The 25,500-nt window shown below is 48.2% G+C and overlaps 1 protein-coding gene across 1 annotated transcript in view; it reads left to right on the top strand.

Moving 5' to 3' along the window:
* The first annotated feature begins 22,331 nt into the window (after positions 1–22,331).
* The window catches only part of GRHL3 (grainyhead like transcription factor 3), a 32,576-nt gene continuing 29,407 nt past the window's right edge, over positions 22,332–25,500 (top strand). Inside the window, exon 1 of the mRNA XM_084874960.1 lies at positions 22,332–22,459. Coding sequence (XP_084731086.1) covers positions 22,443–22,459 — 17 coding nt within the window. The 5' untranslated portion in view covers positions 22,332–22,442. The remainder of the gene's footprint in view (positions 22,460–25,500) is intronic.

The raw sequence follows: 25,500 nt of genomic DNA, 5'->3' as shown, positions 1-25,500 counted from the left end.
TCACTATGCTGTACCCCTGACACCTATAACATTGTATGCCAACTATACATCAATAAAACGTTGTGGAATTAGCATTGAACTGTGGAATAAAGCAGTTTTAAATTTTGTCGTTATTTAGACGCCTTTGACAATTTTGAAAAACTTTCTCCACAGATACACATTACACTTGAGACTTTAAAAACAGTAAACCCATAAACCCTAGGATACTCCTGGTAAATCAAACCCAAACTTAGCGGAAGCTGTCTCTTAGGTTCAGGCCAAAGCAAAAGTCTGTTTGTTTATTTTTGGTCAGTTCAGGCCCACCTCCCCCCAAACGCAGGGAGCTGAAGCTGAAGAGAGCGATCGCCATCATTTGTGTTTGACTCCGCAGCACTTTATTTGTATTTTATTTTTTTTGCGGTCCTGGCTTCCTCCCATCAGGAGAGCTGTCACAGAAGTAAGTACAGGAGCGGGAGCGGTGCCTCTCCACAGCCCTCAGATGTGTGTCCCCCCATCCTTTGCTTTATCCTGAAAGGCGGGGGATTCGAATTGCTGTTCAGTTCTCAGACCGGGTTGGATTATAAAAACGTGTTGGCTGAACTTGGGCTGAGGCGACCAGAACCTGAGGGTGGACCCAGCCTTCTCTCTCTGGGGCTGCGTCCTCAGCAGGACCCGGGGACAAGCGAGGCCGGAGAGAATCTTCTGCTCCGAAATCTCTTCAGCTGCCTCCGAATGGCCTGACCCCTCCTCACCTGAAGTTAAAACGGCAAAGTCTTGGTATAATTCCACTTTTAAGAAAATTTATGGATTGCAGAGAGGAAGGGGGAAAGAGAGAGAGAAACATCAATGTTGAGAATCACACTGATCAGCTGCCTCCTGCACGCCCCCTACCTGGGGATCAAGCCTGCATGAACAACGCTCAAGTCAACGCTCAATCACTGAGCCACATCGGCAGGGCATTCCACTGTTGGAAGGAGAGAGGTTTGTAAGAAAGATCTAGAAGATCTGGAAGATGACAATGGGTCGCTTGGGAGTAAAACAGCATTTTTGGCTGATGAAGCTTAAAAACTGGTTTTGAAAGCCCAGATGGTAGTTTCCCAGGGGATGGGGAAAAGACCCAGCTTCCCAGCAGGAGTCAGCTGACGGCTGGCCATCGCTCTCCGGAGTTTGTGAGGCCTCCAGGAGGGCTGCTGACTGCCCAGTGCCGAATGCGTCTTAGAAGCGGTAAAGATGTGGGTCTGGACTCACATCCCCGAGCTGCCACAAGAGCTGTGGCCTGGAGCAGAGACCAGAAGGCCCGCTGCAGAGGGCTGTGCAGGGGTCTGAGTCAGAAAGCCCATGTGGGGTGCAGAACAGGGGCCTGGGGAAAAGCTTAAAACATTGTGGGCAGCAGGAGGGCATCTAGGGAGTGACAGGCTCTTCTGCACCTTGTCTGTGGTACAGGACACACCACACCATCATCTGTCAAAACCTACGGCACTATACTCCACACAGAAACTGTACTTTATGGGAATTTTTGAAAATTGCTTGTCAGTGCCTTCAGACTTTGACAATCTCTGGTTTTCCTCACCTGTAGAGTGGATGGGAAGGGTTGATAAAATTGATGTGATTTTGCATCATGGTGGGGAGAAAAGGGGTGTGTATACTCTTGTAGCTTCCTTCACTCACCCCCATGTCCGAGTCCCAATCTGCCTCCTGTCCTTCAGGATTTGCCCGGGGAGAGGCCAAGGGTGGCCAGTCAGGACCTCCTTTGGTCGCCTGGAGCAGCGATACCTCAGAGCTGCAGTGTCTGATACAGTAGTCACTGGTCACGGGTGCTCCTGAGATTTGAACTGGGGTTGGCGTGACTGAGAACTGAATTTTTTTAAAAATATATATTTTATTGATTTTTTACAGAGAGGAAGGGAGAGAGATAGAGAGCTAGAAACATCGATGGGAGAAACATTGACCAGCTGCCTCTTGCACACCCCCTATTGGGGATGTGCCCGCAACCAATGTACATGCCCTTGACTGGAATCGAACCTGGGACCTTTCAGTCCTCAGACCGACGCTCTACCACTGAGCCAAACCGGCTTCGGCAAAACTGAATTTTTAAAAAAATTATTGTAAATTTTATTGGGGTGACATTAGTCAAAATGAACATATAGATTACACGTGTGGATTACTAACTTACAAAATCTGTATGTGGGACCATGTCCCCACCACCCAGTCAAATCTTCCCCTGTCACCTCATTTTAGGACCCCTTTCTCCCCCACCCACTTCACCCCCCGCAATCACCACACTGCTGTTTGTGTACATAAGTTTCAGTTTTATATTCCACATAAGTTAAATCATATAGTTCTTAGCTTTCTTTATTTCACTTTACATAATGTTGAGAACTGAATTTTAAGTTTTCTTAATCTTAGCTAATGTAGGAATACATTTTATTTTTAATATATTTTATCATTAATTTTATTGATATAATTCATATATCATTAAATTTACCACTTTAACGTATACAATTCGGTGGCTGTTAGTATATTCACAATGTTATGCAGCCACCGCCACTAATTCCAGGACATTTCGTCACTCCAAAAAGAAACCCCATGCCTGTTCGCAGTCACTCCATTCCACCACCCCCACCCCAGTCCCTGGCTACCATAACCTACTCCCTGTCTCTATGCATTTGCTTATCTAGACATTTTCCCATAAATGGATACATTCAATGTATGGTCTTGTGTGTTTTGGCTTCTTTCACTCGGCATGTTTTCAGGGTTTCCTACATGCTGCCCGTTATCTTCCTGCAGCGGGAGAATATTCCATTGCACGGACATACCACTCTGGTTTAGCTATTCATCCGCTGATGGGCGTGTGGGTTGCTCCCACTCTTTGGCTGGAGCCCCTGAAAACGTAGCATTCTAATGAGATGTGTTGCAGGTGTAAAATACACACCAGATTTCAAAGACTTGTACAAAAAAATAACATAAAATAGCTCATGAATAGTTTATATTGATTACATGTTGAAATAGCTTTTATAAATTGGGTTAAAGATATATATATATATATATATATATATATATATATATATATATTTTTTTTAAAAAAGGTTAGCATTAGCTGAAACCAGTTTGTCTCAGTGGTAGAGCCTCGGTCTGCGGACTGGGAAGTCCCAGGTTCGATTCCGGTCAGGGGCATGTACGTTGGTTGCGGGCACATCCCCAGTAGGGGGTGTGCAGGAGGCAGCTGGTCGATGTTTCTCTCTCATCGACGTTTCTAGCTCCCTATCTCCCTCCCTTCCTCTCTGTGAAAAATCAATAAAACATATTTTAAAAAAATAAAATAAAAAGGTTAGCATTAAAGCAAGGCAAGGAGAAGGGGACTGGGGCGAGGGGAGGGAGAGGGACCTCTGCTCCCAGGAGCCTACCCTTCTGCTCGCCCCGCCCAGTGGGGTGAGGAGCAGGGTCAGGTCCAGCCAGGGGAGCGGCCACTTCTGGAGCCACCCTGCCTTGGCACCGAGGGAGCCGTGGAGAGGGCAGGTCCAGGCCTGAGTTGGTACAAGGCATCCTCCTGGGAGGAGACCGGGGCCTGGGGTTATTGGACAAGAGGAGCCGCCAGAGCGGCCAATGACAAAAATGGCTTCCCGGGGCGGCCGGCCTGTGCTGGGCCGTGGGGTTGCTCAAGTCCCCGTGTGTCCCCGGGCTCCTCTCCCGGCCCCGGAGCCAGGGCAGCGACCTGAGCGGCTTCCTTACCTCTGGGCACAGGCGGCTGCCGCAGTGAATCCTCAATAAATGTTACAAGGGGAGGAAGGCAGAACCCCGGATTGTTAAAATGCCTCTGGTGGGAACACCATAAAGCTCCCCTAATAAAAGATGGGGACACCGAGCCCAAAAGGATGGAATGACGTGTCCTGAGCCACTGCCAAAATGGTGACTGCGCGAAACCCGAGCTCAGGCAGATCTCCCGGCAGATAAGTGGCCCCAACCCAGGCTGATCTCAGAGCCTATCACTGGGCTGATTAATATGTGAGCATCATCCAGGCAGTGCTCTGGCAATGCCTCTGCCTTGCTCCGCGCTGGGCCTTGAACTTCACCCGGCTCCAGTCTTAGCTGTGAGGTGTGCACTGGAGGAGAACTGGCTGTCCAGGTTCTTGTTAGTAAAAGTCCCTTTGGCTTCTGAGACTCGGTTGGGATATTTCTTGAGTGTTTTCCACGGGCAGAGCATGCACCAGGCATGGGAGCTACACAGACATGGAGGAGCTGCATCCGTGTCCTGCCCTCTGGGAGGTCCCGGTTGAATCAGACAGACGGAAGACATTCCCTTGCTCAAGAATAATTGCTTAAAGATGGACACGGTGATAAGAGCCCGTGCTGGTGAGGCGCAGGGAAGAGTCACTCTCCTGCCTGGCTGGTGGGAAAGGCACCCGGCAGGACCTTCCGGAGGGCAGTCTGGTAACAGGATCAAGTCATAAAATTGCACATACCCTGAAAACCCTGCAATCTGTCCCCTGAAACTGGCCCTAAGGAAATAATTATGGCTGGGCACAAACATTCAGCCTGAGTCAGGTCCATGCAAGCTTTGCTTATAACAATGAGACGCTGGGGATAGGCTCAGTGCCCGTCAACGGGGACTGGTCACTGAGCCAGGTCACTATAGGGTAGGGGTGTCGAACTCAATCAGAGAAGGGGCCAAAATCTAAAATCCAGCCTAAATCGCGGGCCGAATGGTTTACTGAACAGTCATAAACTGACAATGTCATAAACTGACAGCGGAGTGCAGTGATGACAGCGCGGTGCGGGCCACATTGCAAGGCCTGGCGGGCTGGATTTGGCCCGCGGGCCTTGTGTTTGACACACGTGCTATAGGGTATTTAATGCCGGCGAGAGATCACATTGTTGTCTCATATTAGGGGGAAAGGCGGATTACAAACAGTGTCTATGGTGTGATGGCATTTTCTTGGGGTAAGAATGTATATTTGCCATAGTAAGAACTAATATTTGTTAAGTCACTTTTAGGCATTATTTCAACCCAACCTCATAGGTACTCTTTTTTGTTCTCATTGTACAAGTGAGAAAATCAGGCTCCAATCATTTATGAATCTGGCCCAAGAGGTGTAGCTAGGACGAGAGTCCTGCTGGAAGAGCCTGTGCTTTTAATCTCCTGGTGATGGCCTTCCTCTAATCCAGTGGTTCTCCACCTTTCTAATGTCTCCACCCTTTCATACAGCTCCTCCTGTGTGCTAACGCCCAACCATAAAATTATTTCTGTTGCTACTTCATAGCTGTAATGTTGCTGCTGTTATGAATCGTAATGTAAATATCTGTGTTTTCCGATGGTCTTAGGTGACCCTGCTGGTGGTTCTCAACTTGTGGGCATGGGTTGCTCCTGTACTAATAAGAAAATCATTATTTTATTTCAAACAACACTTGCCTACTGAACTCTCCAACTTCAAAGAACAAAGCTTCGCCTGTGGAGAGGGCTCCCTGGCAAGGCCTCCACCGACAGGCTGTTCCAGGCAGGAAACGCTCGGCTCTGGTCCTCAGGACTACAATGGGGGCCTCATCCGCAGCCAGCCCCTCAGGCAGAATCCCGAAGGGCCGGTTCCGGCTAGCACGTTCCCATCCTCCCATCACCCCCTGAATTCCCAGGCCTGACTTCACCTGCAGATCAAAGGAGCCACAGTGGCCCCATTCATCACGCTGTAAGGCTTCCAACCGCCTCACTGCAGAATCAGTTAGACAGGGAGAACCCCAAACAGGTGGCAAAGATTCTTTAAAGAGCAAGGAAAGACGCCACCCCCCAAATCATCTAGGGATCCCCTAGAGCAGGGGTCTTCAAACTACGGCCCGCGGGCCACATGCGGCCCACAGAGGAGTCTGATCCGGCCCGCCAGGTTTTTTGGGCAGTGAGCGCAGCCGAGGTGTTACAGTAGGAATTAGTAGTTCATATAGTCCGGCCCTCCAGCTCTCTGAGGGACCGTGATCTGGCCCCCACTTTAAAAAGTTTGAGGACCCCTGCTAGAGCTGTGGTCGCCAGACCTCAGGGACCACAGGGGTCCACAGACCACCGGTTGGTAACTGCTGCCCTAGAGTGAGCATGTCAAACTCAAAGACTAACAAGAGCCAAATAAACAAGGTTTAAGGTATGTGGGCCGCAAAAAAAACAAAAGCTTCCATTTTAATAGAAACGAAGGTTTATTTCGATAGATATGCTGAACACAAAGGGCTGAGATAAATGAGTCATCGTTCATTAGTATTCGTGGTTGGCCGCCTGCGACCCGTGGGCTGCAAGCTGGACATGCTTGCCCTGGAGTCACCGCCCACCAGGGAGTCAGCCGACTCCTTCTCCCACTCCCCGGGCTGACTGGGTGCTGGGGTCAGTGTTCCAGATGAAATTATTTGTCACAACTGCTCTGGAGGACCAGGTCTCGGGTTTCTACCCTCTGAGGAAAGGGAGGATTGGGAGCAGGCCCAAGAACGGCTGGGAGCGGGGAGGGCGGGAAGGAGGACACTGGCAGGGAGCTGTAATCATGGTAAAAACAGTGAGGTAATAATAACAAACTCAGCATTGACTGAGAACCGGCATGCGCTGCGAGGTTCACCTGCGTGATCTCACAGAATCCTCCCTTAAAAAGCCACGAGGCAGGCACTGTTGTTACACCCATCTTGAAGGTGGGAGAACCCAGGCTGGGTGATGTTGAATAACTTGCCCAAGGTCATACCTGGCAGCTGATACACAGTACAGTTGGGATTATAAACCCCGTCCTCCTCTTCCTGGAGCCGGGGAAGCCCTACCCAGCCTTTACTCTTTACTCTTCTCAGAGAATGCACACACACACACACACACACACACACACACACACACAATTTTTTGTTCCCAGGGGAACTGCTGTTTTTGAGTCTCTTGGCCAGAAAGGTCTCACATTGCTTCTGGATTTATGGGATGCCACTGTGGAGGCATCCAGTTTCTGACTCTGAGGCCAGCAGTCCTGGGTTTGCATCCTATTTCCAGCACCACGTGTATCTGTGACATGGGCTTCAGTATTCTCAATGTAAAACGGAGATTAAGAATAATACATATATACACACGCGTACACAATCACACAGTGACCATAAAGTTTGGAAACAGAGACACTATTATTTTACCTGTATCATAATGTAATAGCTAAACCATTCACATTTATTATGCATATTTGCCCATTTTCACACTTAATGTCTATTTTGTGTTTATCTTATGGGAGATACACACACACACAGAGTGGCCAGATTATTATGATCTCTGAATGCATAATAATCTGTCCACTCAATGTATATCCTATATAATAAAAGGCTAATATGCAAATTGTCCCCTTGACCAGCAGTTCGACCAACAAGCAGGCCAGCCAACCACCCACGTCCCCTCCCCTGGGCCAGGCTGGCCGGACCTCACCCATGCACGAATTCATGCACTGGGCCTCTAACATATATATATATATACACACACACACACACACACACACACACACTGACTGGCAGATTATTATGCATTCAGAGATAATAATAATCTGACCACTCAGTGTATGTGTGTATATACATATCTATATATGTACAGGGTATCCACAAAATGTACAGAGTGTCCCAAAAATGTTTACACACTTGGAATAACTATTAATTCCAATGGCTTAAATCTGAAAAAAACATATCAATTGAGCTCTCAGCTGTTAAAGTGTGTATATATTTTGGGGACACCAGTATATATTTGTATTTATAAACACATGCATTTATGTAATTAAATATTTGTGTAAGGAACTTAGCATACAGCCTGCCACACCATGGTTACTTAAGACATGATAGCTTCTGTTCTTCACTTTATGAATCTGGCCGCACTCAGTCTCACATTGTTACGTGCTTGCTATGTGAGGGCTGGAGGGGCGCTCGTGTGGGGTGGGGGGATCGATGTGACATGACGATCACCACAGAAGGCGCCTGTGGTGAGTGGTGAGCTGCCAGTGCAGACCGAGTGTTTCCAAGAGGAACGGACACAGGAGTGAATTCTTGCCAGGGAGATCTACATGTTAAGATTTTGACTTTTAGATTCAATTTACAATACAGAGAAATGCACAGGTCTTAAATGTACAATTCAATGAATTTTTTAAAAATAAATCCTAATTTGAGGTATGTTTATTCATTTTAGAGAGAGGGGAAGGGAGAGAGAGAGAGAAAGAGAGAAACATCGCTCGGTTGCCTCTCAGAGGCGCCCCGACCAAGGATCGAACCTGTAACCCAGGTATGTGCCCTGGAACCTGCAAACTTTTTGGTGTACATGACGACACTCAACCAACTGAGCCATTTCGCCAGGACCCATTCAAGGAATTCTGACAAATGTATGCATGCGTAGCCACCCCTGGAATCAAGATAAAGAGTGTTTCCCCCAAAGCCCCTTTGTGCCTCTTCCAGGCAATGCCTCCTCCCCAAAGGCAACCACAGCTCTGATTGTTTTTTCTGTAATAGATTAGTTTTGCCTGTTCTTCACCCTCACAATGTCTTTTTTGTGTCTGACTTCTTTCATTTAACATGGGTGGTAGATTCTGAGCTGAGACTCAAAGCATTGCTAGGAATGAATAAATAACAGTCGGAGCAGGAGAGGGGCATGAGGTCAAGAGAATCGCTGGAGAAAGGCATAATGGGAGAAAGACAAACGAAGCGCATTTGGGAATGGGGATGTGTGACTACAATAGGGGTGCCCAACAAAGAACAGCGAGAAAGGAAGGAAGGAAAGGAAGACTAGAGTTTTGTTTTGCAAGGTTCTAAATGCCAGGTCAAGGCATGTGAATGCTATCGAGAAGGCAGTGGGCAGCCACCTAGGATTCCTGAGCAGAAGAGTAGCTGATGAACTCTGGGTGTGCAGAAGATATTCCTATGCCCCCACAGCAGGTGGCATGAAATGGAAGAATCTGGAGGTCAGGGGACCCGTTGATCATTCATTCATTCAATCAGTCAGTCTCCCAGCATGCTTTTTTTAAATAACTTTTTTTTTATTTAATCCTCACCAGAGGACATTTTTCCCATTGATTTTTAGAAAGAGTGGAAGGGAGAGGAAGAGAGAAATACTGATGTGAGAGAGACAATCGATTGGTTGTCTTCTGCATGCCCCTGACCAGGGTGCAACCGAGGTACCTGCCCCTGATCTGGGAATCACACCTGGGACCCTTCAATCCATAGACCGATGTTCTATCCACAGAGTCAAACCGGCTAGGGCTCCCAACTTTTGACCAAATAGTCTGCTCATTAATTCATTCACACAGAAAGTATTTCCCTCATACTGGGTTTCAATTTCTACTCCCCCTTCCCAAGTTCTTTTCTAATAGCACCCTCATTAAATCTTGTTAAAATCATTATCCCCATTGAGTGTGTCTTTTTTTCCCCCCTCTTTTTAAAAAAAAATATATTTTATTGATTTTTTACAGAGAGGAAGAGAGAGGGATAGAGGGTTAGAAACATCAATGAGAGAGAAACATCGGTCAGCTACCTTTTGCACACCCCCTACTGAGGATATGCCCGCAACCAGAGTACATTCCCTTGATTGAACCTGGGACCTTTCAGTCCGCAGGCTGACGCTCTATCCACTGAGCCAAACCGATTTCGGCAAGTATGTCTTTCTTAAAGACCCTAATGAGCAGACTTCACCTTAGCTTATTCGTATGGGAGATTAGCCCAGGGAAACAGGAAGGGTTTAAATCAACGAAGGTCAACACCGTACTCTGGAAGAGGGCTGGGGCCAGCGTTTCCCAAAGCGTGTTCCGTAGTGTACCCCTGACCCTGTGGGTTGCTGTGGTATTTGGTGAGGATGTGGGAAATGATTTCCTGGTCATCTCAGTATGGGAAACTCTGTGTTAACAACACAAACAAAACAGGTTTCCTGACTGCAGGATCTTCCATAGACTGGACTTGATGGCTTTGCATCGTTAACTTCTAAGAAGAGGGCCTGGTTTGAAGCTTTTCCCAAATGTTTTGATCCCAGAACCTTTTCCATTGGGAACATTCTTGGGCATTCTCCGGTCACCCAGAATGCATTTGTGGGATTCCCTGAGGTTTGGAAATGGTTTGGATCCAGGAGAATTATGGAGCAGACTGCCCAGGAGGGTTGAACCAAAGCAAGGAGAGCATGAAGCTGTGAAGAAGGAGCTACTTCCTCAGGAAGAAACAGGGGAAGGAGGAAGGAATGGGCTTCAGTTGAGCCCAGCAGTTGCAAGAAAGTAGGAAAAGGAAAGAAATTCCAAGCTGAGAATGGAACTGGCTCAGGGATGGACTGGGACCTAAAAGGATATCCATATTGCAGAATTCCTACAGAAACTGTCTTCAACACTGGCTGCAGCTAGACCCTGCCATTGCTGGACAGAAGGAAGAGGAGGGAAAGCTCATGTTACTGGCCATCGGGCACACAATGATTGCGAATCAGGATCCCCCACCACAATTCTGCCCCTAAGCTGGCTTCTTTCCTAAGCCAGAGGCATGAAGACCATTGGGCTCTGCCCTTCTTGTGACTCAGACAAGTCACCTGCCCTCACTGCGCTTCAGTTCCCCAGATGTCAAAGGGCTGGAGGGTGATCAGTTGGGGCTTCCAGAAAGCAGAGGCTAAGCTCTCATGAAAGGTGGGCAGATCTGTGTCACTTCCCAGTCTGGGCAGAGCTTCACCAACAAGGCTTCAGTCAAGTCTGTACATGAAGCCCTGGCTGGTTGTGCTCAGTGGTTAGAGTGCTGGCCTGTGTACCAGTCACGGGTTCAGTTCCTGGTCAAGGCCATGTACCTGGGTTGTGGGTTCTATCCCTGGTCCCAGTCGGTGAGGGAAGGTAGGCGCCAGCCAGTTGATGTGTCTCTCTCACATCCGTGTTTCTCTCTCTCTCTCTTCCCCCCTCCCTTCTACTCTTACTAAAAATCAATGGAAAAATATCCTCAGTGAGGATTAACAACAACGACAAAAGTTTATACATGAAGTCATGGCTGCAGCGATGTCCCGGAATAAAATGGGTTCTAGATTCAAATCCTCCCACTTTGAACAAATCACTGTAATTCTCTGGGCCTGTTTCCCACCTTAAAAAAAAAAAAAAAAAAAAATCTCATTTTCCCCCCATGGTGAAACCAATACTTTTTTAAAATAGTAAGTTAATGGGTATAAACTATTTGGTATAGTTTGGACACTAAGGGCTTCATAAAAGATGCCCGTGTTTATTGGTTACCACCAATAAATTCCTCCAAAGACCACTATCTCTGTAAAGGGAAATGCATTGCGTTAAAATGGTTAAGTGGTGTTTTATTGTAGGGGGGTAAAAACTGGTAAAACTAGTTGAAACCAATTCCTTATTTTCTCTAAGTTCCACCTATGTTATCCCCCTCTGAGTTGAAAGTGGCACTCTGCCCAAACGGAGACTCTTATGGGGAAGGGTTACGGGAGGACACCTCCTCCATTCCCGGCACTGGCGTCCTGCTGGGGGTCACTCAGACTGTGTGGTGGGCTGTGAAAGGGGTGGTCAGAGGTCACTAGGTTAAAAAAGAAGAAAATGTCCTATTTACCTGGCGGGCCTGTTTACAACAGATCAGAACATCCTCAGGCTCCAGGAGAAACATCCCTCGCCCGCCATAAACTAATCCATTCTGGGAAGTGAAAGGTGACGCTTGCCCAAGGCACTGCGGGGCGGGTTGGGATTGGCCGGGTCAGGGTTCATTGTGATGCAGGCTTGCTTTCCAGCCTCACGCCTTCCCTGGGGCCTCACCGTGGCTCCAGAAAGCCTCCGGGGGTCTCGCAAACAGTCTGTGTGGTTGAGAAGGGTCTGCCTAGAAGCCCCGGGATGGTGGCCTCAGGCCCTGGGATTTGTGAAACATGATCGTGGCAGACAAAAGCATCCAGTACTAATTCTTTTTTCCTTCTGTTTTCTTTCCTTCAAAGTCATAGATCTTAGATAGCGGGAAAGAGCCTGAGTAACCTTCAAACCCAAACCTTTCATTTCACAGAAGAAACACTAGCTCAGAGAAGGGAGTTAACCTGCCTAAGGTCAGCACAGCCAATGAGAGGCAGAGCTGACATGAACCCTGATCTCTTGACTCTGGGTCCAGTGCCCTCTCTCCCATTGCATCACAATAGTACTGATTACAGCTACGTGCTAGGCACTGTATTAAGTGCTTCACCTGCATTAAATCCCCACAGCCTAGGAAGGAAATACTATTATCCCCATTTTACAGATGGGAAACAGAAAAACAAATGATCAAGTTCAGGGTCTTAGCAAACAAGCTGAGTCAGGTGTCAAACCTAGGTCTGTCTAGAAACCTGAAACTTGTAACACTGAATTGTCTATGGTACATTAAGCTTTTGAGGGCCTTAACTTTCAACTCCCCCAGATCTCCTCAGAGGCTTTAAGGAGCCCCCAGGGACTGGAGAGTGAGAGGGAAACAAAAGACTCCCAGACCAGATGGGGCTGGGGCTGTCACTCAGTCCACGGGCAGCCACATGAAATACTGTGACCCACTATCGGGTCATCCGTCAATCCAGAGGCCTCTCATTGTCTTTGAAATATGGCCAAAGAGCCAAAGCCACCTGCTAGAGAGCCAAGTCCCTGTCAGCTGCCTATCAAGACTCAAGGTTCTTGGAGGTTTCCTCCAGGCCCTTCCATGGGGAATACTAGGTGCCTGCATGTGACCTCAATATGCAAGAACCGATGACTGAGCTTATTGTGAAAGGGGAGAGGGCTGAGGCTCACGGAAGCACCTCTTTAGGGAGAGCTGTGGAGGCATGACTCAGCCTTCGAAGGAGCCTGGGCAGAGAGGAACACTCACGCTCACCTCCCCTCTGAAGCCGAGGGACCTGGTGACTAACCTCCAGCCTGGCACACCTGCCCTGGGCTGAGTGCCCTGGGCAGCACGGGAAGAGACCGGAACTCGCTGTTTCACTGGGGAGGCAAGGCATGCCCATCCCTGATGATAACAACAAGAGCTGACACTATCTGGACTTCCAGAGCAAGAGAAGTGCTAGATGCTCAGCATGTGTTACCTCATTTAATCTTTGCAAAAACCCTGCAAGGTAAGAGTTAAAGATGAATAAACTGAGGTTCAAAAAGATCAAAAGGCTTGTCCAAGGTCATACAAGAAGAGCCAAGATTTGAACTCAAGTAGTTGGGTCCAGAATCCAAACTCTCAACTACAAGCATGTGTGTGTGTGTGTGTGTGTGTGTGTGTGTGTGTGTGTGTTGGGGCAGGTGCTTTGCAGTACAAATTCTTGCATCACCTGGAAGGTGAGACTGGAGAACTCTCATGGAGTCTTCCAAAACGAGAATCTGTGAAATTCGATAATGAAACGAATTTTGCAGAAATCCAGTTGTAGCTAGAGGAGGAAAGGTTTTCCAGAACGAAGGGGTTTTTAAGGTTCCCACCAGGCTGCCTTGTGGAAAGAAACATACCTTACTCACTTCTCTGCGCAGCCTGTGCTAGAGGCTTGGCCAGAGCAGGCCCTGTTTACTGAGCAGGTGCCTGTGAGGAAGCAGAAAGCGGCGGTTCTGGACAAATCCCAGCTTGACCTGATCAAGTTCTCAAAGTCTAGCCTCTCTAAGTCTCAGTTTCTATTTTCTTTCTTTCTTTTCTTTTCTTTTTTTTTTTTTTTTAAATATATTTTATTGATTTTTTACAGAGAGGAAGAGAGATAGAGAAACATTGATGTGAGAGAGACATAAATCAACTGCTTCCTACACACCCCTTACTGGGGATGAGCCCGCAACCAAGGTACATACATGCCCTTGACCGGAATCGAACCAGGGACCTTTCAGTCCGCAGGCCAATGCTCTATCCACTGAGCCAAACCGGTCTCAGCATCAGTTTCTATTTTCTATCAGTAAAACAGAGGTGGTGACTGTCTCTAAATCCTTGGGTAATTTTAAGGATTGAGGGAAACAGGGTAGGTCAAGTGCTTGGCACAGAGTCTGGCACACAGTTAAATGCTCAAAAAATGAGAGCTACCATTATAATTTTTTAAAATATATTTTATTGATTTTTTTTTACAGAGAGGAAGGGAGAGAGATAGGGAGCTAGAAACGTCGATGAGAGAGAAACATCGACCAGCTGCCTCTTGCACATCCCCTACCAGGGAAGTGCCCACAACCAATGCACATGCCCTTGACCAGAATCGAACCCAGGACCTTTCAGTCCACAGACTGACACTCTACCACTGAGCCAAACTGGTTTTGGCCCATTATAATTTTTAATGCTTAAACAAATCTATATTTGTTGAATAAGTGAATAATGCACATATAGATAGCTGGGCCTTGAGGTGGAGGAAATCCCAGAACAACTGGAGAATGAAACATGGGGGTGATACAGATAAATGAACCCCATCTGGGAGGGAAAGCTGACCACGGCATAGAGCACAGTCTGAAAGGGTGAGCAGGCGCAAGGAAGGGGAGGCAGGGGGTGGGGGTTAAATTGATGGGGATTTTTGAGTGGCTGCCTTCTTGAGGGACAGCCAAAGGGGCCCCCTCTTGATTCTTCCAGGCCAGTTTCTAAGTCCCTCCCCTTCTGTTCAACCACCTGCTCCCAACCTTATGGCCTTAAAAATCTTTCTGGCAGGCCAGCCTCGGATTTAGCGAAACCCACCCCTGAATGTCCAAGGTCCAAGGTTGAGCACTTAACCTCTTCACAGGGCCTCTGCCTTCCTAAGGTGTGGGGTCCAGAGGCCCTAGCAAATCTCTCCCTCTCCTCGCCCTCCAGTGGGACCTAAACTAACACCAGGGGCAGCCTTTAGGGTACAGGAAGGGGCCTAATTGAACCTCTCTGAGCCCAGGAGCAGACCCTGCCCAGTCCTGCCCTACCCACTCCACCCTCCCCATCGCACTCTCACCAAGGCAGCTCTGACCCCAGACATGCCTCCCTCCTTCTGTTCAGCACTGGGCCCAGGGCCCCAGAACCCTCTGTCCAAGCCAGGCATCGGGCATTTTCCCTCTATAGTTCCTCAAGGAAACCCTCATTCGAACCCCCAAGTCCCCAGTTTGACCCCTAGAGATAGACGGAAGAAGGGAGAAATACGTTTTTAGTGTTATCTGCCATTGTGGTGGTGGGGGTAGCAGGTTTTTCTCAGCGAAGCCCTCTTATATTTGGAAGTGAACAGTATCTTATCTACTGGCCCTTTTAAAATGCAGAGTGGTGATGGCTTGCAACAGTGAGTGAGCTGCTAGGTCCCAGGCCAGGGCCTGGGAAGAGTGAGCCTGTGGGGCTGAGCCAGCTGGATTCTGTTCTTTCCAGCGAGCCCCAATTTTTATGATATTGGTATATTTTTTTCCTGTGCCTTCCCTACTCACATAAATGGGTTTTAAAAATAAGAATGGACCAATTTACTAACAGTTAGTGAAATACTTAAAGGGCCCTCACTGGTTTGACTCCATGGATAGAGTGTTGACCCTAACCAGGCTGAAGGGTCCTGGGTTCAATTCTGGTCAAGGGCTCATACCTTGGTTGCAGGTTCGAATGGGGCACATGCAGGAGGCAACCACTCAATGTATCTCTCTTACAATGATGTCTCTCTCTCTTTCTGTGTCTTTTCCTCTCCCTTTAATGGAAAAATATCTTCGGGCGAGACCCAGCTCAGAAACTTCCTGGAAATAACCTTGGGTCCACTGTTTCATTTCTGGATCTCATCTTTTTCATTTGTGAGTTAGGATAATAGTACTTCCTTACAGAGTCATTGTGAGTATTGAATGAGATTTAAATACTGAGCCCAGTGCCTCACACATAGTAAGGACTCATAAGTGCTACCAATTGTGCTGTGAGCTCAGGAAGTAACTTCCATGGTGCTAAGGGGCCTTCTGTAGCATCCTTTTACCCTGTGGCTCAGTGTGCAACTATATTCAAGCTTCATAACTTATCTCACTGATCCTCTGCTGAAGGGCATTTATATTAATTCCAATTCTTCAGGATTATAAACAGGGCTCTGATGCATATCCTTGCAGATAACTCTTTGCACACAGAGGCTATTTGCTTAGACTGAATTCCTGCGAGTGAAATTGCTAGAACAAAGGGTGATCTAAGCTCTGGCTGGTTTGACTCAGTGGATAGATAATTAGCCTATGTACTGAAGGTTCCCAGGTTCAATTCCCATCAAAGGCACATACCTGAGTTGCTGGCTTGACCCCCCATGGTGGGGGGGAGGTCGCTGGAGGCAGCCAATGGATGATTCTCTCTCATCATTGATGTTTCTAACCCTTTTTCCCTCTCCCTTCCTCTCTGAAATCAATAAATATATATATATATATATATATATATATATATATATATATATATATATATATTTATATTTTAAAAGTTGAGCTAAAATCTGAGGCTAAAGTTTGGGCTGATTCACACTCACTCCAGCAAGGAGAGAGAGAGAGGTTTCCCCTGTGCCAGAACTGGGGTTTAGCATTTTCTTCCATCCTTATCATCTTTTTTTTTTTTTTTTTTAAGCTGCTTGTTTGTTTCCAGGTTATTGGGAGACTCTTTTTTTTTTATTTTTTTATTTTTTTTAAGGGAGCTTTTAGGACAACTTTAGACCCCATAACAATTCCTCACGTCCAGGGATCCTCTGGGAGGAATGTAGGTGATGCTATTGGCAGACTGTGATAAAAACCTACAGTACAGAACGTAAAAGGGCCTAGAGGCTGCCCACTCCTCGTCCTGACCCTCCACAAGCACAACTTCCTGGCTTCCTTAGGGCCATATTCTCCATGTAGGGTGTGTGGCCTCTCCCTCCCCTTAAGTCCAGAGACAGAGTAGAGAGTACGATGAAATACTGACAGAGCTTTAGGTGTGCAGCTAGCACAGTACTGCTGGGACCTATCAGGATCTATAATGATATCTAGGGTGATACTTCATCCAAAATCTGAGGTCCCGGTCCAAACTCCTTTGCTTAAATAGGGGTGCTTTCTCTAACCCTGCTTATCTATCAAATGGGGCCAATAATATCTGCTCTCAGAGGAGATAGAGCATGGAAAACACTTTGTAAACCGAAAAGAGCTTTGCACAGGGAAGGGGCTGTGTTTTAGGGGAGAGCCGGTGATGAGTGCTGGGTATTGAGGCTGGAAACAGGTGATGGCTGAGGACCCCTAGGCGTGGCGCTCACCTATAACCCCAGCTATGTTCTATTGGGTTCCTACTACTTGCCACTGGCTTTCCATTGAGATGTTATTTAATTTAGTCCTCAGGCCAACCCACTGAGGGATGACGGGAAGCATATGGAAACTTACAGAACTGTGCCACTGGGCCAAACGTAGATACTAATTAGAGGGAGCGTAGGAATTCAAACTACTAGTAGGAGGTCTTCTCTGGGGCGTGGGGTTAGAACAGCTGATTTGCCTAGAATGTCAATTATCTTGTGTAAATTATATGCATTCCTCCATTTTTTCATTTATTCAACATACACTTATTGAGCATTTATTACATTGAGACCTGGGACAAGTGCCACGTGACATTTATTTTTCCTTGTGCAGTGTCTGCAGTCCAGAGCTTACAAATCCTTCCTACCTTATAAAACCTACCAACAACCTATCTACTTTCCTTCTTTCCATTCTTCCTTCTCTCTTTCCTCCTACCCACCCATCCATCCTAGGCTTTGTTCCAAAAAGGAATTCAGGAGACTTAAAGCACTATTGTCATGGTTTGTGGTAAGGCACACCTCAGTTTGATTCTATCTCTGTCACTAAGCACATAGCCAAGGGACCAGTTACCTCGCCTCTCTGAGTCTGTTCCTCTTCTATAGATTGAAGATAATGACAACTTCTTCATAAGATGCAAGAGAATTCCATGATCTATACATAAAGCCCCTATAACTGTGCTTACCACATACTAAGGACATTGTGTTATCTCCTGTAATCCTCATAACAATCATTTCACAAAGGAGGATCTCAGGTACCAAGGAAGTGAAGTTGCTTGTCCACGGTCTTAGACAGTCAACTCCAGAGTTTACCCCCTTTAGTAACTTGGCCAATACTCCAGGAGTCAAGTCTGTCTCCCAGGTGGATAATGCGACCCTATTTTACAGGGGAGAATGAGATGAAGTGTCTGAAGCAAGTACCATAGAGTAAGTGCTCAATAAATGGTAATTTTAATTAAGTCAAGATCAGGTCTGATTCCTGCACTCCCTGCTTAGAGCCTGTAGGGTGGGCGGCCTCCATTCTCCAGTTATGTGCTTCCCAGGGAAGCTCTGAGCCAGGTTTCTGGATTTTTACTATCTCATCCACACTTCTCTTCCAGGAAAAATAGGAACACACTGACCATTTAGTCAATGAACATTTGTTTTGGTTTAATGACATTTAAACTGGGGTTTTGCATAGAATTTAATGATAAAAGCAATGCAAGGTTAATGTAGACAACTTGGTGGAGGAGGGGGATAGGAAAACATTTACATTCTGTTACTTTGGTGCCCACAGAGAAGCACCATTGACATTTGGGCATTTTTCCTTTTATTTATTTATTTTATTTTTATTTATTTTTTAAAGATGTTTTTATTGGTTTCAAAGAGAGGAAGAGAGAGAGAGAAAGAGGGAGAGACAGAAATATCAATGATGAGAGCGAATCATTGATCAGCTGCCTCCTGCATGCCAGCCCAGTCATGTGCCCTGACCTGGATGGAACTGTGATCTCCTGGTTCATAGGTCAATGCTCAACCACTGAGCCAGCCGGGCCATTTCTCTTTTAAGTCATTTCATATAGGTGAATGGCTTCTCATCACATCTTAGATAACTATAAAGTCTTAAAGTGTTAGAAAAGGAAGGGCTATTAGCACGGCCATCACAATAATGCAAGTCCCGTCTTATAAATGGCCTGTGACTGCGGTGTACAGCCTTCGCAGACTGTAAACTCTTACCACTTACCTTAGTGGTCCTGACCTTTACTCCTCCCCATATGGCAGGAGGATCACACGCTTCTCAAACAGTGGCGCATGGGCAGTCATAGTCCTGGAATGGACAGGGAGGGAGGAAGGGCTGTGCCATCCTTTAGGGGAGCAGATCATAAAGCCTGGAGGAAGAACGTTTCTTTGCCATAAGTGATCTAGAAAAGAAACCTAGGCGATTTAATATGCACTCTGCCCTGATGGCGCATCACTAATCTTGTCTTGTGTTATGTAGAGGGAACTGAGGCTCAGAGAGAAGACATTTACCCAGTCACACAGCTATAAGGGGCCAGTGGTCAGGCGGAACTTGACCACAGGACAATCCCTAACATAGGCTAGTCCTAAAGAATGGAGGCAGAAAGATGTGGGTTCAAGTCTCAACTCTTTCACTTATTATTTTTACTTTTAACAAACAACTTAATCCCTCCGGGTACCCGTTTCTTCATCTGTAAAAGAGGTAACAGCTTCCTTATTAGGTTTAAATGAGAAGAAAAAACTTTCCTAAAAATTATTAAGTGCTCTGTGTCAGGTACTGCACAAGGCAACTCATATACATTATCTCATTTAATCTCCACAATAATCCTATGAGGGGGATACTAGTTTTATATCCATTTTTACAGGTGAGAAAACTGAGGCTCAAAAAGATGTATCTGCCTAGGATCACACAGCAGTTGAGCTGGGATTTAAACCCAGGTCTGTCAGTTTTGGAGCAATACAATCAGGTAACATGGTAACTTTTCAGCACAGTGCTTATAACATGCAAACACAAACCAACGAGAGCCATCACTGTTTACTGTTATTACTGTGAATGTAATTATTATGTCACATGCGATTGGCTCGCCTCTGCTTTCAATCTCTTTAGCCACGAATCCAGGAACTGGGCCGACCCACGAAGTAGAAGAGATGCCAGCCCAGCCCAGCCCTATCCCAGACCACTAGTCCCTCCATCCTGTCGGGGGGCCTTCTGGAGCATTCCCGCATGTGGAGACACAGAAACCCTCTGCTCCGTGATCTGGGCCTCTGCTGATCTCTGCAGATGGGAGCAGGCGATTAAAGGGGCGAGATTCAGAAGGAGAGGGAGAGGACCCATTTAAAAAGCCCAGCGAGCACAGACACGCCACCTGAATCCCAGTCTCCACCTGAGCCCAGCCAGTATGAGTCACCCCCAGAGCCCTTTACTTGTGAATTGCAACACGCTGACAGAAACTCCGCAGCCTCCCAGGTGGGCAGACAGGTAAACAGACAAGTGTGCCATCCCCTGAGCTGCAGTGAGCGCTGCACTTACTGTTAGGGCCAAAGATCACCTCTACGAAGCAGGTGGACACCCAGGCTTTGCTCTCAGATCACTAGCTCTACCATCTCCAGGCTCATCTCGAGTAACTTATAATCACTTGGTGCTTCATTTTCCTCATTTCTAAAACAAGGACAATAAAAGTGCCTATCTCAAAAGGGTGTTGTAAGGATGAAATGAGACAACAGAGGAGGCTCAGCACAATAGGGTATATTGAGCACCTACTGTATACCAGACAGTGCTGTAGGCCCTGGAGATTCAACAGTGGACAAGACAGACAAGGTGCTTGCTCGTGTGGAGGGCAATTCCAGAAGAGAAAAGACAATAAACACTCAGAAAACTATCAAAACGTCCTGTGGGCTTTGCAGAGAGCCAGAGTAAAGTGAAGAGATACGGTGACTAAATGTCTACGTTAATCAGGGTGGGTGGAGAGGCCTGCTCTGAGGAGGTGGCTTTATTAGCAATGGTAATTACTATTTACTATATTTGTCAGTTCCCTAAGGCTGCCCCCAGCACAGCCTCCAGTGAGGAACCCACCTCGGACAGTTTTCAAATCTGGGACCCCCTCTCCAGAGACCCGACCCCACCCCATGAGGGCTCCTTTGGACTCTGACTTTACCCTGAGCACCTCCATCAAATTGGCAGGAGTGACTGAAACCTCGCCTTTCCCCGAGAGAAAGGAGTGGGCCAAGGTAAAGCTCTCAGGAAGGCCAAGCAAAGAAATGATTTGCCAACAGGGAAGGGGGGTGGGGGAGCCAGAAGGAGAGAAAAGGGGGGAAAAGATGCCAAGATCTTTGGCTTACATTTAATTTCCAATTAATCCCGGTGTAAGCTCTGAAAAAAGCTCTAGCATTCTCCTGTGTGTGTTTGTGGATCTTCCGGGTTTACCAACCTTGTTCTTTACGGAGACAGCTCACGGTGATTATCCCCCAGCTACTCAGTCTAACAGGAGTCTGATTTCTCCTGTTTCCCGTGCGGAAAGCAGCGCTTATTAGAATTTGTGACATGACCAGCTTGCTAAGGCTTTGGAGGTGGCTGACTTCAACTTTTCCATCCCTTCTGTGCCCGCCAGAGGTATGTGGTTTGCTTACATCTCATTCAGATCTGTATCACAGCAAATAAAAGGTTGCTACCCACCCTACTCCCCCACCCCATGCCACCCACACATATACACACCCCAGATTGTAAACTCAGAGCACTCATCCTGTCTTTTTAGCTTGTCTCTCCCCGGACCCAGAGTAGGGCATGGTACACAGCAGGTACTCAGTGAATGTCTGTTAAATGGAGGCCCCTGGGTGAAGCTCAAAGGCACAGCCAGACTTGGAGTAAGGTGCCTGATTCAGATCTGGGCTCTGACAACTCACTAGCCCAGTGGTCGGCAAACTGTGGCTCTCGAGCCACATGTGGCCGAGCCAAGCCACAGTTTGCCGCTCTGTTGACTAATGAGTTTGCTGACCACTGCCTTAGGGAAAAACACTTAAAAAAAAACAAAACATTTTAATAACGTACTAATGTCTTTAACCTAAAATCAAAACTTCTCGTTAAGGGTAATGCCTTACCAAGTGGTCAGCAAACTCGTTAGTCAACAAAGAGGCAAACCGCGGCTCCAGAGGCACGGGTGGCTCGAGAGCCGCAGTTTGCCGACCACTGCACTAGCCCGTGCCCTTGAGCAAACCACTTCACCTCTCTGGCCTCCATTTCCTCACTTATAAAGGTGACAATAATGGGGGCGGGGGGGGGGGGGATTTACACAGAGACCCACCAGGTAGAAGATCTCTCTCCTTTGAGAATTCCCCTCGGGTTGTGAAGTATGAAGCTGGGGAAGAGGAGGGGGCAAGAGAATTTGGGGGAGATGTTCCTGTCCTGGGTATCTAGAATACAAACTGAGAAACAGGAACTGAAATTTCCTTCAGCCAAGTATCTGTTTGTCACTGTACTTTTCCTCTAGCTATCTTCTTTCCAACATTTTTCCCCTCCCTCTCTCCTCCCCCATCTCCACTCCCACCCCCTCACCAAGGAAGGAATTGGCCGGCTCCACCCGGCCGGCCCCCAGGCTCCGCCCCCAGCTCGGCAGGCCAAGAGTTAACAGCTGCACCTGTTGAGGTATACCTGCTGTCCCGGCACCTGTGCCTGTAGCCAATCAGCACCGGCGCTGCCAGGAACCTACCTGTCAGCAAAATCCCGACACTCCAACCTCAACATAAATCAAACACTTCCCTCGACAGGGAATGTCTGTGTCAGGCCAGGAATAGAGTCAAGAGCAGCCAGCGGAGTCTCGGGTGCCGGTGCCTGTCGTTGGAGCCTGGGAGCAGGAAGATGTCGAATGAACTTGAGTGAGTAAACACCGGGGGATGCCTGGCGCTCTCCGAGCGTGGAGGCTGGATGGGATTTCCAGAAGGGGAGCGGGCAGGGAGGCCGCCGGCGCCAGGATTCACAGAGCAATTTGTAAGCGTAAATGAATGGGCTGAGGATCTCACGTTGGCGTGTAGAGGCAAGCACCGTCTCGAGTGAGAGCTGAGTGTTTCCCTGGGAAAATAGTTTTGTGTTGTTCTCTCTCTCTCTCTCCCTCCCTCTCTCTCTCTCTCTCTCTCTCTCTCTCTCTCTCTCTCTCTCTCTCTCTCTCTCTCTCTCTCTCCTGAGCAGTTTCGAACCAGGTAGGGAAACACACGACTGAAACCGACGGCTTTCAGCACCACTTTCTGATACTCTGAAGGGGCCCTGGAAATCAGAGCTAGCCCCGGTTCCTCCTCCGCTTTCTATCTTCTTGCCAAAAGAAACTTCTCTGAGGAGGTTCTCCGAGCTGTCTTAGGCAGAGCTGGGTTTCTCCAAAGGGACTTGTTTGTTGGGTTGGAACAGTCTCAAGTGGGAAGGTTACAGTGTGATGGTTCAGCATACCCACTCTGTAGTCTGCTTGACCCATGTTCGAATCCACGGTCTGCTCCTCATGGGTTGTGTGATCTTGGACAAGTCATTTAACTTATCCGAGCTTCATTTTCCTCATCTGAAAAAATGGGTACAATAATGCTTCGTTGGGTTCTTAAGAGAGTTAAGTGGGCTAGAGGCTGTAAAATGCTTAGTAAAGAACCGAGGTCTGAAGATGCACTTGATAAAATGCGGTTGATTTTATTCGGAGGCAGTTCTAAGGCTGAGGGAGCTGCGATGTGGTTTTCGGTGAAGTCATCTCTATTAACCGGCGGGATTCTGGTGCCTTCCTGCCCACATCTGGGATTTAAAGCCCCACTGGCTGATGCTGACCGTCAGATACCCTGCTTGGTGTCTGGACCTCAGAGAAGGTGGGATGAGGCTGGGATTCTGGGCTGCTTTTTAGCTTGGCTTAAGGGAGCTTCCAGAAGCCAGGCTTCTAGAACACACCTCTTCCTGCCACCCTCAGAGGTGAGTGGGCAGAGACAAGGTCTGAACAATCTTTTTTTCTAGCTACTCCTCAATAGATTGTTTTTAAAGCGTGAAGACCTGAGGGCAGGCAGAGCAGTTTGTGGGCCCCGACTGTAGAGTGTTCTGCGATACCGGCTAGCTCTTAGGTTAGCCAACCACGTTCGTACTACAATCGCTTGGCATCAGATTTCTCTTGAATGAGTACCCTGGAGTTGACAATGTGTTGACAACTGGGATTAGAGCAGGGGCACTGGAACCAGTATCTGGGTTCAAGTCCCAGCTCTGCCACTACTTAGCTGTGGGGCAAATCACTTCTCACTCTCGGTTCTCTCAACTGTCAATTTTGGCCACAGGGGTAACCACCTCAGGGAATTGTTGGGAGAATCCAACAACTTTTAAAAAGTGCTCTTTAGAACCTGGTAAAGAGCAAGCTAATAATACGCTTGATACCTCATATACAAATACCCTATCAACGAACACTTCTGAACCTCTTGCTTCCTGTTTAAAAAAGAAAAAGGAAAAAAAAAAAAAGTGCTGTGTCTCTAGTGCACTTAGATCCGGGGCTTAAAACTGCAGAGGTGCCTTCCTGCCCACATCTGGGGTTTAGATTCTACAGAATCTATTCACTGATGCTCCTTAGGGGGTAAGTGTCCTGAAGCTGGGTTGCTCCAACAGAAAGGTTTCCTGTTTTTCTCCTCCTTAATCGTTTGAGTTTGAAGTCAGATCCGCTGACAGCTGAGGCTTCTCCACTTGGGGTGGGGTGAGGGGACCTGTGCCTGTGGAGTAATTGCAGACCGACTCTGAAGCCACTATTTAAGATTACAATGACAGAGCCTCAGTGCCTGGGGGCTCAGCTGTCCTTACGGTGTGTGTGTAGGGGGAGGGGGGGGAGCAGGGGGAGGGGTTCAGGGCATCAAGTGCTTGGTTTGCAGGTTTTGAGTGGCTGCTGCTGGTGCTGATTTGGCCATATTCTTGCTGCCTCTTTCCCCTAAAAAGTGCCCAGTGAAAGATTCTGGGCCTGGAGTCCATCCTGAGCCCCGATGGAAAGCAGGATTTGCATATGACTCTAAATTCTGTCACTTACCAACTGCAGGATCCTGGTGAATGTCTTTCTCCTTACTGACCCTCCGTTTCCACCTCGGTCCAGTAGGGACTATACACACCTACCTGGCAGGGGGACAATGGGCTCCGTGCGTGGGCCACTCAGTCCAGAGCAGGAGCGCCATAAACGCGAGCCTGATTACTAGGCCTCAGGTGGAAGGCCCACTGCCAAGGCCCGGTCTTGAGGAGCACGGAGGCCAGGGCGGTGCAGTGAGAACTCCGCTGCAGGCGGCAGGCAGGTGGAGCGCAGGGGCCGGCCCGCTGGGGAGCGTGGGCCAGCCTCCAGCCCTCCGCCAGCGCAGGCACTGCCTCCAGCCCGTGGCCTTGGGCAGCCCGGGGGCTAGAGCGGGTCGCAAGGGATCTTGGGGCGGCGGGGCACCGGAAGTCGCTGCCTGAAGTCTTCCCCTTGCAGCGGGCGCCTGCGCACTGGCCGCTGTCGGGGCTACCCGGGGGCTACGGGCCTGGTAGCCATCGCCTGGGCCTGAGCCAGGGCGCCGCGGGGCCCGACCGGATCCTCCGAGTTCCGTGTGTAGTGGTGCCGAGGGCATACTGTGTGCCAGGCACACTTGTGCTATTTTCCTCTTGCCCCTCGAGGAAATGAGAGTTCTGAGAGGAAGGGACGAGCACATAGTAGGTCCACCGAATGGAGAGGGAAGTGAGCGAGGCCCAGCCGAATTCCCCTCTGCCACCTCGCCGCCACAGTCCGAGCCCCCACAGGGACCGGAATCTTCTCTTTCCCCAAAGCAGCGACCCGGGGCAGGGAGGGGACCAGAGCCTCCCGCCAGCGGCCCGGGCCTCCCGGGCGTGGCGGGGCGGGAAGACTCCATCTGATTTCCAGGAGCGCCGGCTCCAGACGGCCCCGAGCGCTGAAAGAGTTAAC

This window comes from Pipistrellus hanaki (genome assembly GCF_964339955.1).
Source record: "Pipistrellus hanaki genome assembly, chromosome: 2".
Lineage (NCBI taxonomy): Eukaryota > Metazoa > Chordata > Mammalia > Chiroptera > Vespertilionidae > Pipistrellus > Pipistrellus hanaki.
Note: the sequence above shows the minus strand (reverse complement) of the source record. Positions and strands in the feature narration are given on the sequence as shown.